The sequence below is a fragment of the Neolamprologus multifasciatus genome, chromosome 8 (genome assembly GCF_963576455.1).
Source record: "Neolamprologus multifasciatus chromosome 8, fNeoMul1.2, whole genome shotgun sequence".
In the NCBI taxonomy this organism is placed as follows: domain Eukaryota; kingdom Metazoa; phylum Chordata; class Actinopteri; order Cichliformes; family Cichlidae; genus Neolamprologus; species Neolamprologus multifasciatus.
Window position 1 is genome coordinate 9,299,640 of NC_140446.1, and position 16,533 is coordinate 9,316,172.

The 16,533-nt window shown below is 40.8% G+C and overlaps 1 protein-coding gene across 1 annotated transcript; it reads left to right on the top strand.

The window, feature by feature from the left end:
- The first annotated feature begins 640 nt into the window (after nucleotides 1-640).
- Nucleotides 641-15,099, top strand: LOC146512467 (uncharacterized). The gene is made up of 3 exons (XM_085169758.1): nucleotides 641-2,418; nucleotides 3,989-4,316; nucleotides 10,906-15,099. Exons 2-3 carry the CDS (start codon nucleotides 4,049-4,051, stop codon nucleotides 11,301-11,303), a joined length of 666 nt encoding a protein of 221 aa, XP_085025884.1. The 5' UTR covers nucleotides 641-2,418; nucleotides 3,989-4,048; the 3' UTR covers nucleotides 11,304-15,099.
- The last annotated feature ends 1,434 nt before the right edge of the window (nucleotides 15,100-16,533 follow it).

Genomic DNA, 16,533 nt, shown 5'->3' on the forward strand with positions numbered 1-16,533 from the left:
AAATATTGAATGTTGTTGTGCAGCACGCAGGACAGACAGCGCACAATGTGCTTTGAAGTAGCAGCCAAGAAAGGTGTGATTTAAGTCTACGAACAGTGAACACCCGTGTGCACACCTGTGTGGATCGGCGCGCTTGTATTCAAATGGTTTCCCCATGTAATGGTCTGCTAGAGGATGTAGAGAGCCATAGCCCTGTCCCCCAGGGCATGAAGCAGGCATGGAGGAGATCCAGGCCCCAGACATCCAGAGGCCCCAGAGTGCAAGAGCCCAAGGAGGACCACCGGAGGGGCATCCGTGCCACCTTCATGGGAAGGGCTGAGGATCCCCAGACGAGGGGTCACCCAGTAGCCACTGGGCAGAAGCTAGAGGGGGCTGCACCGGCGTGCCGGAGGCCTCTGTGCCTGCGGCTCGGCCCCCCGCGCCCCGGAAGAGGCCTGACCGAGCAGCAGGCGCCAGGCCCCGCCAAGTAGCCACCGGGAGTGAGCTGGCACATGACCTGAGCGCCCAGCCCCGGACACCAAGAACCAACAATGCACCGACCCCTGAGGGCATCAGTCGCCGGCTGGGAGTGTGGTGAGGGGAGTTGTCCCAGGCCCTCCACACTTGGAGGGCCTGGGACACGACAGGGTGGCGGCTGATATCAGCTACTGCCTTTTTGTTTGTGTAGTTGCAACTAGTTGTAACTAATAAGTGTCTCGCCAAGTGACACTATAAACTGTATCATTCAAAACACTTATGCCATTTAGTTCATTTTCAGCAAAACTAGACCAACCTCAGTTTCAACAAAGACATAAATGAAGAGTCGCACATCAACACTTATGAAGAGTCTTGTGATAAAGAGTCCTTCATCACACGGAGTAGTAAAAACATAACTTGCTTATGTATTTTTACTGCACGTGTGATGCTGCAGTGTGACCATAGCATCTGTAAGGACAGTGCACAAATACGGGGTGTGTAGGAAAGAAGTGTAGGAAATGATCATCTCATAGATGTCAATCAATCCCAAGCCTCTGATTAATTTTGTTCTGAACGTCTTGAATAAATGCTACAGAAAGAGGTGCTCCATCCATCAGAGTCATAATAGGTCAAGAAACTTTAGTTGCTAAATGCTGAATGTTAAACTACGTTACATTTACTCTAGCAGATAAAAATACTTGGAGTTTGTTTTTCATACTGTTGCTTATAAAACTAAAAACGATCCTCTGAGTTTTCATTTAGATCCGTGAAGGTTTTTGGTTCATTGACTTTAATGCAAACCATTGCGCTCGTTTCCGGGTTCATATATTTTTTAAAAGAAAAAAAAAAAACAGAAAGAAAAACACCCCCCAAAAATCTTTTACTGGGTTTTAGTGCAGACTTTAGTTCATCCCCCGTTTGGAACAAGCTATTTTAGCATCTCCTTTCAGTCGGTTTCCTTTTTATATTTTTGTGTTCACACCCAGACCTGTGTGTTTGTTGTGACTGTATTAGGGATATCTGGTCTTAGTGAAGTCACTGAATAGGAAAGATGTAGGGAACAGAGCTTTTAGAGCAGTATTAAGCATGAACCTTTGCTGCATGCACGCATACACACATACACACTGTGTATTTGAGTGTGTGTTCATCTGGATCACCTTCCTTCTATTTACCAAACTTAGAAATAACATCCGGATGTCTTCACTGTAGATCTGGTGAGGTTTAGGTGAACTGAGGGAACAGAAAGGGAACACAGAAGGGAACTAACAAACCTAAAGTAAACTAAAACTAAAGTAAAAACAAAAGGCACAAATAAAAGGACAAGAAGCAATAGAAATTATCTTAGGATAACTCATACACACAAGAAAATACAAAGTAACACTGTTAACAGAAAACTCTAAATAATCCAGAACTCCAACATGAATTTATTCTCAACACCAGAAAGAATCACAATGTGCAGAAAAATTCAAACCCAAGGGTCAAAGACGCACACACACATAGTACACTGTGCAGTCAAGAAGCCCCACTTTCTGTTTCCACCCAGGGAGGAAATAAACGTATTAAAAAATACCATCCTGCAGACAGCTGCTGGCATTTGTGGCTCACTAGGCAGACAGTAGGCAAGTATTGCTTCTGTGGGTGTGTACGTGTGTGTGTAAATAGGTCATTACAAAGACCTGCAGCTTTGATACTTAAAGAACGTGAACGAGACGGAGACAGTGAACATGTAACCTGTTTGCTGTGCATTTTTAAACAGAGAGCACAAAAGAGATATTTTCATAAAGACCTGTGTGAAAACATCTGTCTGAATAATCTTTGAAGGTTTGCACTGCAGTGGAAACAGACAAACACTGATGTGCAGAAAACTTGAAGAAACACGGAAGTATTTGTTCAGGAGGGTGGACGATCAGATCTGCAGAGCAAAAAACTAGAAGCTACTTGGAACAAGGACAGAGAACAAAGGTGAGCAGCAAATTATGCTAATGAATGATTATATCAGTGTTTTATGTTTTTACATGGATTCAATTTAGTCTGTTCTTTTCACTGCGTGCCAGCTGTTGGGGTGTGTTTTGTTCAGCAGGAGTAGACGAGATCTAAATAATGCCAAATACAGCTGCTGCCAAGAAATGTCGCTCCCTAATGATTAAAAACTATAAACCAGTGCAAAAATGACAATTCGCTATAGATAATAAATAACTAAATATAATCCACTATCCCCAAATCACACATTACAAATACTTAGCGTTGGTTTGTGAATTTTTGTGGCTCCCTAAATTGGCGCGCAAATCATCAAAACTTTCCGAACGTGTTCTTTAGTTTAAAGTTACTGAAAACCATCAAGTTTTCACATTTCAGGCCACTTTGTGAAACTCTGTGGGAGAACAAGTTTATTTCCTTCTATCAAAATATTTATCAGGTAGCGTGAAGGTGATATAACCTTTGTATTTTGATCTGAAAGGGAATATTACACACTTTTTTTCACAATTTCAAAGACCAGTCTTATTATTAAGACCGGGGTTATTATTCGAATGGTCACTTAGCCTTTAAACATTGTAAATTTACCATAGGTAGTAGAAATAAAAGTAAAGAGGATGAATAAAATGTATGTGCTCCGAACTAGCGTGTTAGCAAATGAGGAAGTGTTCCAGTTGTTGGGAAGTTTTTCAGTTTTAAAAAAACTGAGACTTGTTCTGTTTGATTTTTTTTTTTTTTGCTTGAGGTTGAATTTGACTGCAGGCATGTTCAGGCAGCTCCTCCACACACAAAGACAGGGAAGCACGAGAGGCAAAGATGAGGTATAACTCAAAGCAAATGGATGTTTTACCTGCAGAGAGAAAATGGGTCCAAATGGATTTTGTTTTCAGTGCTTCACAGCTCTGCTGTCCACAGGTGGCTGACAGAACCAACTAAAGTTGGAATCACATCTAAGTGACAATTTAATTTTTGTTTTGCTTTAGAGTGGCCTCTGTTTTTATTAGGGTGCGGGTGTGTTTTCTTTTCTTTTTTTTTGCTTGTTTACTTTGTTCTATTCATTTCTGACATAAGAATAAGCTCCAGAAGTTAATAATTTCAAAGTTGCACCAAACTGATAATATTTAACACAAACATGTCCATAATGTTTAAAGTAATCCTTCTTACAAATGACCTAAACTAATCGCAGAATTCTAACTTTAATCTCAAAATTCTGAGAAAAAAGTCAGAAATCAGAGAAAAAATAATTCTGAGAAAAACATCAGAATTCTGGAAAACAAGAAGAAAAAAGAAGAAGAAAAAAATAGCTTCCATGTCTGAAAAATAAAGCAGGTACTGAAATGCATTAAATTTGCTTGACCAGCAGACCTTCCAGTTGTATATTTGGCTCTATTCCTTAGCAAACGAGCTCAGCAAACACTTTGATGACAACTTTATGGTCTGTCAGTATTACACAAAACAATTTTTTACACGTTACATGATTTTGATGTTTAGATTCGTCATTTTGTTCCACAAATTACTTCTAACATCTTCTTTCTTGTCTTTCGTCATCAATCCACAGACCTGAAGACCCTAATCAGCTGATTGTGCACTTCCGCATAAGACTTGCTGACAGTTAACAATGACTGCTCTAGCACAAGTTAAAAAACTGCTGAAAGATTACCTCGACGAGCTAAATGAATCTGATCTAAGATCCTTTCAGTGGTACTTGGCCTTGAATGAGACAAAGGGACACCAAACTATCAAGACATCTCATCTGGAGAATGCTACCAGAGAGAAAACTGCGGACAAGCTGGTCCAGGTTTATGGGGAAGATGATGCTGTGAAGGTGGCAATTGACAATTTCAGTAGCATTAAGCGCAACGACCTGGCAAAAAAGTTAACTGAAGGTAAAATGCCATGGTGGTGTTGACACATCATGCAAACATTGAATATTTGTTCATTTGTATCTTCTTGTTTTGTTCATTATCTCTCCCAATGCGTAACATACCATCGATTTGTCACGTCCATAGGCATCTCATAGTAACACAAAAGGTAACTTTCCACGTTCTTATGAAATGCTCAGTTTTCAATTCAATCAAATAGAACGCTGCAAAGCGGCTTTCTATTCCAGCCCTAATCTTAACCCTACCCTTAACCATAACCTTAATCATAATTTTAACCATGCCTAATCCTATCCCTAACCTTGACCCTATCCCTCCTAACCATAACGTTGTTAGGTTGATTTTCATGTCACACGTAAAAAAACATTTAAAGATTCATTCCAACCCACTCTCATGCGTCCGAAGGCGTAACTGTGATGGGGTTACGCCGTCACCGAACGCTGACAACCAACATGAGTGCAGGCACGCACAACCACAATTAGATTCCACACTCTTCACACGGTGTTATTGTGGCTACGTGTCATTAAGCCAACAGGTCAGATAAACAGGAAGGGGTGACAGCTAATTCAGATATCCTGAACACAAAGGAACCACAGAGACTATGTTGATCACAGTCATTTCATTATTTACAGACCTGCTGCCAGGGCTTTAAGGGGGTTGTCTGGAAGAGGAAGACGACTCAGTCCATCATCATTACTGTTGTTCTTGTCCTCTGTGACGCCATCAGAGGGACGGCCTTCATCTCATGAAAAAAACTTATCAATGGCTTGTGATCCATGATAATCATATATTTCCTGCCATACAAATACCTATGAAAATACTGTACACCTGTCACGGTTAACGCTGGCCAACCGTGGGGATGTGGGGAAAGGAGGACCCAAATGCTGGACTCTTTGATGCAACAGTGCGTTTATTTACAATGCAGGGAAAATAACAATAAATCCCCAGTGCGTTCCCGACTCCCCTGACATATCCTCTTCCCAGTGATAGTGTTCTTTGTCTCCGCTCCTCAGTGTTTGAGCACCCATGCTCGCTGCCTTCTCAGCTCCACACTCTCCTGGGGAATAACAAAGAGGCAGCCGTCAGACACACCACAATGCAGCAGCCTTAACTGGCCAAGACACTAACATGAAGTCACGCAATGATCCAGTGTCGGAGAGAGCTCCACCACACTCTTAAGTAACTCCTCTGACGAGGCTTGATCAGCTGCAGGTGTGTGATGGTCTTCAGGTGTGGCCAGCCACCTGGCAGGGCCACACCCACCAGGACTGAAGGTGCTCCCAGATTCACCTGCATCCACACACACACCAAAAATACACATGTCCATAATTGCTCAGGGACCCTGGGTCGCTCAGACCCAGGACCCCGACAACACCAAATATTAAAGCCAATCCTTCTTTATCCAGCTGTTAGTAGTTCTTTTCTGCTACGTTCAGTGCACGTGATGCAAACCCAATAGGTTTCTCCTGACCATCTGCTGAGCTATCTCTGCTCCCAGTAGGGGGATGCATTGCAAGAAAAAATCAAATCTTTCTTCTCATCATAGTGCACCAATACACTACTTGACAGTTGCAACAGTTCCTTTGACTTACAGAAAACCTTCTCCTGTTCTGGTCCCCAACACCACGGTTCCTCCTTTCTCAGATGCTTGTGCAGTGGGGCCAACAGCATGGACAAGTTTGGCAAGAACTAATCATAGAACTTCAACAACCCCAAATAAGCTTTGAGCTCTGTCGCTGATTTTAGGGCTGGCTGACATTTGCTCCTTTTTAAACGCAGGCCCGCCTCCTCTAAGTGCTGCAGTACTCCATCCAGTGTCTGAAGATGTTTTGGTCATTTTTTGTAGTCACCACAAATCCTAGCACTGGAGTCTGGCTTTAGTATTGGTACAATGGGTGCTGCCCAATCAGAGAATTTCACTGGCTGGATAATTTTCTCCTCCAACAGTCTCTCCACTTCTTGCTACACTTTCTTTTTCATAGCAAACAGAACTGATTGTGTCTTATATAAGCAAGGTTTAGAATCACTGGCTACATGTATCTTTGCTGTGAACCCCTTTAGCGTTCCTAGCTCATCCTTAAACACTGTTGCATGTCTGGCCAGTATCTGCTGCAGCATCTTCTCTGCCTTCTATCTTATGTACAGGATGCCATTCTAGTTGGAGGGCCTTAATCCATTCGCGACTAGTTCTAGCCCCTTTAACCACCACCATCCAGTGTTTTTTCTTACTGTCTCTGAATTCCACCTTCACTTTGGTTGCTCGTGGCCTTTGGCTACCTTGTGGCCTCCACATGTTCTCAGTTTGATTCCACACTTGCTTACTTTGGGTGCGTTACTGCCTTTAAAAGGTTTTTTAAATGTCTCCTTTGACATGATAGTGAAGCCACAGCCCGTGTCTGCTTCAAAAATCACATTCTGTCCATTTACTTTTAGTTCCTTTCTGATGGGTTCCTCCCTCGGAATACTAATCTCCTCATGTATATTGTACATAGTCACACTACTTGCCTTTATGTGCTGATCTTTTAGGATTTATCTTTTTAAATTATGATCGTGTTCTTATTTGTGGTGATTTTAACATTCATATATGTTGTGAGGCGGACCTATTGGCTAAAGACTTTCTTGCCCTTATTGACTCTTTTAATCTCACTCAGTGGGTGAGAAAATCAACCCACACTAAAGGCCATATGCTGGACTTGGTATTGTCGTATGGACTGGATATTTGCATCACGGACATTAATGATGCTGGGATTTCGGACCATTTCCCAGTCATGTTTGATGTTCAGTTATGCAATATGGAACTGAACTCTGAGGGTCCACTGTGCCAATCGCGTCTGATTAATTCGGAGGCTGTTGCCCTTTTCTCTGCGGCCTTTGCTAACTCTGTCTGTTACGATGACATTAGTAATGCACCTCTCTCGGTTGATGGCGTAGTCAACTCTTTTATTTCTACATGCTCTTCTATTTTGGACACTGTGGCTCCAGTAAAGACTAAACGCCATAAAACCTCTCGCCAACCCTGTCTAAATGAATCCACCCTCGCTCTTAGACGTGAATGTCGTCGAGCTGAGAGGAGATGGAAAAAAGATCAACTTCAGGTGTCCCTTGACATCCTGCATATGAGCCGGTCTAAATTTCAGAAGGCTGCCAAAATAGCAAAAACTTCTTTTTTGTCTAACATCATTGCAACTAATAGTCACAATCCTCGAGTTCTGTTTAAAATCTTTAATTCAGTGGTTAATCCTTGCTCTGATGTTTCGATGGATGCCTCCCCGGCCCTCTGCGAAAAGTCTCTAAATCATTTTATAGATAAAATCTCAGTGTTAAGGGCCCCACATTCTCCGGTAGTAAATCATGCCCCAGTTTCCAAATGTTCAACGGTTTTTCAACAGTTTGAACCTGTGTCGGTCTCGACTTTAAAGGAAATAATTAATAACCTGAGAAGCTCAAATTCTCTGCATGACATTATTCCTTCTCGTATCATTAAGGATGCATTGAAAACAATCGGGTCCTGTATCTTATTTTTAATGAACTCATCACTGTTATCTGGCTGTGTTCTGACTGTCTTTAAACACGAAGTCGTGCAACCTGTTATCAAGAAAAGCAGCCTTGATCATAACACTAGCAAATTACAGGCCGATTTCTAAACTCCCTTTCATGTCAAAATTTTTTAGAGAAAATAGTGCTTCAGCAACTACAGACCCATTTAGAGATAAACGGTATAAGTGATAAATTCCAGTCTGGATTTAAACCGCGTCACAGCACCGAAACTGCCCTACTAAGAGTTTTCAATGACCTCCTTCTAATCACTGATTCCGTGCGCTCTGCGGTCTTAGTTCTATTAGATTTGACTTCAGCCTTTGACACGGTTGACCATGATATTCTTTTGGCAAGGTTAGAACAAGTAGCAGGCCTTAAAGGAAATGTTCTCTCATGGTTTAAATCATATTTTTCTGAGAGGTTGTTCTCTGTCATGATGGGAAAATATTCCTCTTCTTCTGCCCTTTTCCGCTGTGGTGTGCCCCAGGGCTCGGTACTGGGTCCTGTGTTGTTTTCTCTGTACATGTTGCCCTTGGGCTCCATTTTTGAAAAACATAATGTCTCTTTTCACTGCTATGCTGATGATATTCAAATCTACCTCCACTTCACTACATCCTCTGTTTGATTGTCTGAGGGATGTCAAAGACTGGTTATCACGTAACTCTCTTACTTTAAATGAAACGAAGACAGAAATTATTGTTTTTGATAGAAATATGCCTCTGGGACAACTGACTGGTACACTTGGGCCTGTTGCTAATCACCTCACTGATGCTGCTAGGAATCTTGGAGTTTTCATGGATAGTTCCTTCAAACTAGATAAACAGGTTTCCACTGTGGTAAAAACCAGCTTTCACCAACTACACCTAATTTCTAAGGCTAAATCTTATATACCACGCAAAGATCTGGAGAAACTCATTCATGCTTTCATCACTTCAAGACTAGATTATTGTAATTCTCTCTACTTGGGCCTCCAATCTTCCCTCCTTCAGCGATTGCAGCTGGTCCAAAATGCCACAGCACGTCTCTTAACTGGCAAGAGAAAGTATGATTCTATCACCCCTGTTCTAGCCAACTTACATTGGCTTCCTATTAAATATCGAATTGATTTTAAAATTTTATTGTTTACTTATAAAATCCTAAATAATATGGCACCTGACTACCTAGCCGATCTCCTCTGTCTGTATAGTCCTAAGAGAGCACTAAGATCATCGGGCCAACTGCTCTTAGTGCAACCTAGGTCTCGGCTGAAGACCAGAGGAGACTGTGCCTTTGCCGTTGCCGCACCCAGGTTATGGAATATTCTTCCTCTTCATATTCACGCATCAGATTCTATTCAATCTTTTAAATCACGTCTAAAAACGTATTTGTTTAACCTGGCATTCCAAGCTAATTAGGGTAATTTACATCTGGCTTTGCATTTAGATTATGTAATTATTTTATATTTTATATCTGTAATTTGTATTTTATATTGTGATTTTTATCTGTATCATGATTTTACTGGAAAGCACTTTGGTGTACTTCGGTCTTTAAAATGTTCTATATAAATAAATTTTGATTGATTGATTGATTTCAGCTTCTTTCTCCTCACTCTCCCCATTCTCCAAAAGTTGATTCTGTTCATCACTTGGATGAGTGACGAAACATTTCTCCCACAAAACGCTACGTCCAGATGAACAGAATCAACTTTTGGAGATTTACTTTACTGGATGATTGAGAATGCATCAAGACGTTTTCTCCCCATTCTCCTCTTCTAAGACATATGCTTGTTTTCCTTGTCTGCCAGCCACACCCTCCTTTTTGTTCCGTTTTCATTCTGCGGACCCTTTTTATGTGTCCCACCTTGCCACAGTTGTGGCACTTTTCTGTAACAAACCTGCAGTCACCGGCCACATGATTTATCTCTCCACATCTGTAGCATTCCATGATATCTTGTTGTGACTTCGAGCTGACGTCCTCCATCTTGTTCACCGATCCCATTCGTTTACTGAATCACGACTGCTCCGTCATGCTCCTCAAGCCCACAGTGTCTCTGTTACCTGCCTCCTTTGCTTGAGAAAACTTCAGCACTCAACAGCACCGCTCGCTTCTTCTCCTCCTCCTTAAAATAATTTGCGACAGAGAAGTAATCCAAAATCTCACAATATTCTTCCCAGGCTTGCAACTCGCTGTCAAACAGCACCACCAGGCCCACGGAGGTAGCCATCATTCCTCACCCAGAGTTATACTTTTGTTGGGGGTTTTCTGTAGGACACTGTAGGTTTCCAGAAAGTAGTCATAAATACATTTGTGATTATCATAGAAAATATGACTGGAAATGAGCATAGAAAAGTATTGTTTTGTGAAGAAAATTGCCTTGATTGATAATTATTATGCCTACTGGGATGACATGTAAGGTGGTTCAGCCACTTGAGCTTTGCAAATAGACTACTTTTTTTTTGTTTTTCATTGAGTTACTTGTATTTATTTTTTAAATTCTTTCTGTAATTAGTTCTTTCTGCACTTGGGAGGCCGGCATAATAAAGTACACACTCCGAACCCTGCTTGACTACGCCTATATTTGTTCGGGAGAAGTTTCTGAGAGGACCCCGCGGCAGTAACATGCCGACGATTTGTCACAGTCGTTGGTATGTTATGCGTTGGGATGAGAACCTGTTCATAGACATCATCAAAGATGGATGCAGCTTCTGGGGCAGAAAAATTAAGCCAATGATTAAATGCCTTAAACCTGCATTTCATGTAAAGGCCACCAGATGGCGACAAAAAACCTCCAGATCGATACAAGTCTCTCTGTAAACCCTTTGCTCCTGAGTTCAAGGTCTCTGTCACTTATATTCGGTCATATTGAATAAAAATGGTCTGTTTTGTAAATTTTGGTTATTTTGTGATATTAAAAATGTGAAATTTCTTTGGTATTCTCACTCGTTGGCTAAGAACTCATCAGTACTGCATCCATCTTTTATAGTGTCTACAGCATCGGTTTAAATAGCAGTAACAGAGATGCCACACCCTTTGCACTGGATTAAATAAACAATAACATTTGTATATATTTCATTTTAAGCAACTTCCAGAAAGGACAAGCCAAATGATGAAGAGGCAAGTGGTGAATATTCAATTGATGAGGAATCACAAGATGAAGAGTGGAATGATGAAGAGGAAGAGGATGAAGAGTGGAATGGAGAAGAAGACGAGGATGAAGAGTGGAATGATGAAGAGACAAGAGATGAAGAGTGGAATGAAGAAGAGGACGAGGATGAAGAGTGGAATAATGAAGAGACAAGAGATGAAGAGTGGAATGAAGAAGAGGACGAGGATGAAGAGTGGAATGATGAAGAGGAAGAAGATGAAGAATGGAATGATGAAGAGGACGCAGATAAGGAATGGAATGATGAAGAGTCAAGAGATGAAGAGTCGAGTGATGGAGAGCCAGTGGTCAAAAAGAGAAGAAGAGTCCATTGATTGAAACCTGAATGATGCGCTGGAGGTGAGAAAAAATCTAGGAAATGTCGCATCATCAGCAAGTCGTCTACAACCCTGAACCTCCAATTATTTTTGAAACTGTCTTTTCCTAGTGGATCAACTGACCACTAGGAAAATACAGTTTTCTTATTTCTGTCTGTTTGTAATTTTTTTGTAATTTGAAGATGTTACTTGGTTTAACATGCTTGAGTCACTTGTATGAATTGCCACTGACACAATTGTAACAAATTCAGATTTCTGGGTTTTAAAATGTTACACGGTACAAAAACTCCAAAAAGTGTTAAGTCTGCCAAAGAGTAATTTAATTATAGAAAAAATAAAGTAAAATATGTTGTAGACGTTTCTGTTGAGCTTACTTTTAACACACATAATGATCGCAGAAGTAGAGGACAAGAAATCCCACTTCCTGTTTTCACACAGGAAGGATAGACGCTGCTGATGTATGGTAAGACTATTCTGCTTATGTACAAAGATCACAGTTTATTAATCAAATACCATCAAGATCATGGTTGCAAATGGTTTGTTTCACAGATTTTAACTTTTGTTTTTAGCGTGTCTTGTTTGGCAGCTTTAGCTTTTAAGCTAAACATATTATCTTTTCCAAGACAAGCTCTAAAACTCTCCACAGCAATGTTCCCTCTAATTTTTCATCTGCCTGAGTGAACACACAAACTCCCTGAGCAGTCCCTTGGACCACTGTGAGCAACAGCAGACGTGTGCACTGTGGCCACGCCAGCATCGAATCCATCCAAGTTACATGGTTTATTAAAATAATCAAATTACAGCATTTATGTTAGACTACTTTTAATTAAGTGCTTTAGCCCACTTACAATGAAAATTAAAAAAGATCTTGTTCATGACCTGTGTAGTATGTTAACACTATTGGAAGTAAAAATAACTTGAAGTGCGTACTACGCCTCTGCAAGAGTGTAAGCCAATGAGAAACCCAGGTGCACAAAACATTAGACCCCAAAACACACAATCTTGACTGTTCAGACCATAACGGTGTTAACATTCAGCATAGAAATTATGCTGTGTGCGATGTATGTGGAAAGACAATTAAAAACTGTGGCAAAACAACAAACCTTGTTAAAAAAAAAAGTGGGGAGCCGGCTCTCACTCGATGGGAGTTTGCTCTTCTGATTCACTACAAAGCATGACACATTTCTGGAAGACAGTGTCAACAGTTTGTTAAAAAATAGTAACATGTCTGCACCGCATTTTCTTGTTTGTAACTGTAACGGCGTTGAAACGATAGAAATAATAATTAGTTAGATTACTAGTTACTGAAAAAAGTAATGGCATTACTAGTAGCAGCGTTACTAATAACGCCGTTATTCCCATCACTGTTGGTGGATAGTTTGATGGGATCGGTCCCTTCTGGGGGTCTTTGGGGATCAGGACTGTCCAGCCTTCAGTTAGCCATTCTGGGTGTCTCTCATGGACTAGCAGCTGATTCAATTTCTACTGCCAGATGTTCGTGGAGCGGAGTCAGATTCTTCAGCCATGTTGTGGCCTGGTGCTGTCCAGCTCTTCATACTGGAGATCCTTTCTTGCATTCCTGCCACTGTGATGGTTACTTGTTGTTATGTGTTGCATCCTTCTCCCAAATGCTCTTTCATTATTACTTCGTCTTCGGCCTTGGTGGCGGTGCTGTTCTCATATTGTTCCCTTACCACTGAGAGTACACCTTGGCTGGTTCTGTGGAGAACAGCTGGTTTGTTCTTCTGCCTGGTGTATCTTTTCAAACAGCTGGCCAAGGCTGTGAGTCTTGGCAGTTTCCAAGGCCTCAGGTATGGACATACTTCTTAGACGCCTTTCTGCAGCTCCGATGGCAACGTGAATAAAAATTATGACCTGACATGTAACCTTTAAATTTGCAGTTTATCAAATGCCTCTGCTTTGTTGAAGGGAGTTTACTGTCGATTATTTTGGCTATTATATTAATATGCAAGATATCAATTATTAGAAATGTGAGTAAGAAGCTCTGGTCAATAAAGGACCACTTTCTGTCTGCACCTTATACCCACAAAAATAGCCAACTTCCAGTGAATGGAGAGAATAGTTTCGGCTTATATAGTAACTGGTGTGTCTAGTTTACTGGAATGTACCAGCCTTAGATGGTGGTGACAGATTGCATACAAAGCCATGACATCAAGGTCTAATCTAAAAGGACTGCAATGTTGTAAACCACAGTTATTCATGTTTATTCATGTTGTGCTACCTGATGCAAATGTAGCACATTTAACAGCCATCTCGTGGTTAGAATAACCGTTTTTCCAATTACTGTGACACAGAATAACATTTCTGATTATTCAAGAAGTGACACATTGTCTGAATCATTATCCTCTCTGGGCTCTCTGGGTTCCAAATACTCTTGAAAGTCCTCTAATATTAATCAGAATTCTTTCTCCACAAAAATGAACTAAAGTCACAGGAGGTTGCGGACAAGAAGAAATAAACAGCATCAGTGTCTGAAGATACCCTCATGATTTGTCACAGCTCAGGTTGGTCATATTAACGTCAGTTCAATATTTTTTCCACAGACTGTCCTCATCTGTTTCCTTGTCCTGCGTGTGTGGGAGGTGTTTCTTGAGAATCACCAACAGTGATGTTCCAGATAAGAAGCAGCAAGACCAGAAAAGAAGCAACACGAGCCTCTTTTTGTTTTTACTGTGCAGGCATGAGAGGAGCGTGTTTGCACAGATCTGTTTACTGTTTACGGAAAGAGTCCGTTTCTGGCAGAAATCCCATTCAGGAGAAATTGCACCACAGTGCAACACTTCTGCCCCCCTTGCTGACTTAAGGAACAAGGAAACATTTATTTGAGAGCGCAGCAGAACAGCTCTACACAAGAAAACAGGAAAATTATGTTAATAAGCAATTGGAAATTTTTAAGATGTATTTTAAGTGAAATTTACATTTTTTTCTTGTGTTTGCTTTGAATTCTGGTCACTTTATGTGTTTTCACCCCATTCAGTGTGTGAATGTGTGTGTGAATGGGTGGATGACTGAATGTAGTGTAAAGCGCTTTGGGGTCCTTAGGGACTAAGTAAAGAGTTATACAAATACAGGCCATTTACCATTTACCATTCAATTTTTTTAGTCAAGTAAAAGTGAAGAAGTAGAGGGTCTCAAAAGTACTAATTTGTACCACTTTTAAGCTAACTGAACCTAGCTATATTAATTTAATAATAAAATAATTATTGTTAGTGGGGTTAGGTTAATTGTGGATTCTTAATGCCCATACGTGTGAATGGTTGTCTGTCTCTATGTTTGGCCCTATGAAAGGGTGTATCCCACCTCTCGCCCTATGACAGCAGGAATAGCCCCCAGCCCCTTTCCCCCCCAACCCTGATAAGGATAATTGGAAGAGAATGGATGATGGATGGATGGATGGATAAAATATTATGAGTAGATGGAAACACAAACTTTATTTTGGTCTAAATTTTAATTCTAATTAATTAATAGGGTCAGGTAATTAATCAGGTAAGTAGAACACGAGCAGAGAAAAAGAAAGAATATAAAAATAGCTCTGTTTTCTGTTGCCTCATTGTAGTGGGTGACTTTGTGTTTAAACAGGAAAAAATGTTGAGTCAGGGGTTCAAGTGAGTTCCAGCAGGTGGGGGAACCCTAAAATTGACTGTAAAGCTCGGTGTGAGGAAAAGAATCACAACTCACAAAATTTTTTATTGAGAGCTCCAGTAGATTTTCTTAATGTACAGGCTGTGATCAGCTGATCTAAATCCATCATAGCAAACTAACCGGTTTAGCCAGCATTTAAATAGCAGTTTGTCTACATCAGTTCTTCTCTGAGGAATTTGAGAGGGATAGTCTGCCTGGACTGGTGATGACACCAGAAGGTACAAAACTTTAATGCTGATTCTGCAAGAGAAAAAAATCAGGGTGTTAGGGAATGCTCTCTTTCCCCCTTCTCTACATAAGGACCCCAAAGCGCTTTACACAACCAGTCATCCAACCATTCACACACTGGTGATGGCAAGCTACATTGTAGCTACAGCCACCCTGGGGTGCACTGACAGAGGCGAGGCTGCCAGACACTGGCACCACCGGGCCACCACCAGTAGTCAACGGGTGAAGTGTCTTGCCCAAGGACACAATGGCCGAGACTGTCCAAGCCGGGGCTTGAACCGGCAACCTTCCGATTACAAGGCGAACTCTCAACTCTTGAGCCACAATCGCCCCAGTGAGAAGCTTATGTCAGTCTGCACTTCATACACAGAAAAACACTCCACTTCTAGTGAACAGACTGTTATTTTCTGATTTGCATACAAACTGGTATGCCTTGTTCACTGGAATGCACGGACCTTTACGGTGATGACAGATGTTGAACAGGAAGAATCTTTACACTGAAAGTTGTGCTCTTATATCATATATACATATGTTCTTCAGCGCTGCAAAATAAATACTTTATTGTTCCCCAGAACTTGCTAACAGTCCTTAGTTTCATGCAGGTGTACTTGTGAAAATTCTCCACAGACATAGTGATGTCATTACATGGCATGAAATATATAGCTACTAATTGTCCAAATACCCTCATATGTACTGTTACAGAAATCGTCTTGTGTGACTTCAAGAGGTATGACAACAGATATCTGACACAAACCCAAAGTAAGAAAAAATGGCAAAATCTAGAAATAATAATAAATTTGACATTATTAAATTGTCAATTTAATATTAAATTGACAATTTAATATTAAATTGTCAATTTAATATTAAATTGACAGATGACTCTGTGCCATGATGTTTGCTTTGCTGAATATTCATATTTATAGTTGTCATATTACTATAAATTATGTCAAATAATTAGAACCGTGAATGAACAAGCGTATAGTCAATTTAACATCGCCTTCAATCTGCCCCTGCAAAAACAGGGGCAAGTCGAGAGGTTAGTTTGTCCGCCTACGTTGACCAATCACATTAAAGAGAAACCACATTAACAAACAGCAGCCCCGCCCCCTTCTGTTCCTAATAACTTGAGCAAGGTGTGCAAGTTGTTGGTTATTTGAAGAGTGAAAGACCAGCTCTACAAAACATCTGGAGCTACTTGGAGTCAGCCTGAAAGACAAAGGTGAGCATCAAATTAATAAGTTTGTTCCATTTTAAAATCTAGTTTAAGTTAAAATGTAAATTTTGTACTGTGTGGGCTTTGACTTCTGGTCACTTTCTGCAGCGTGCTGGGGTATGC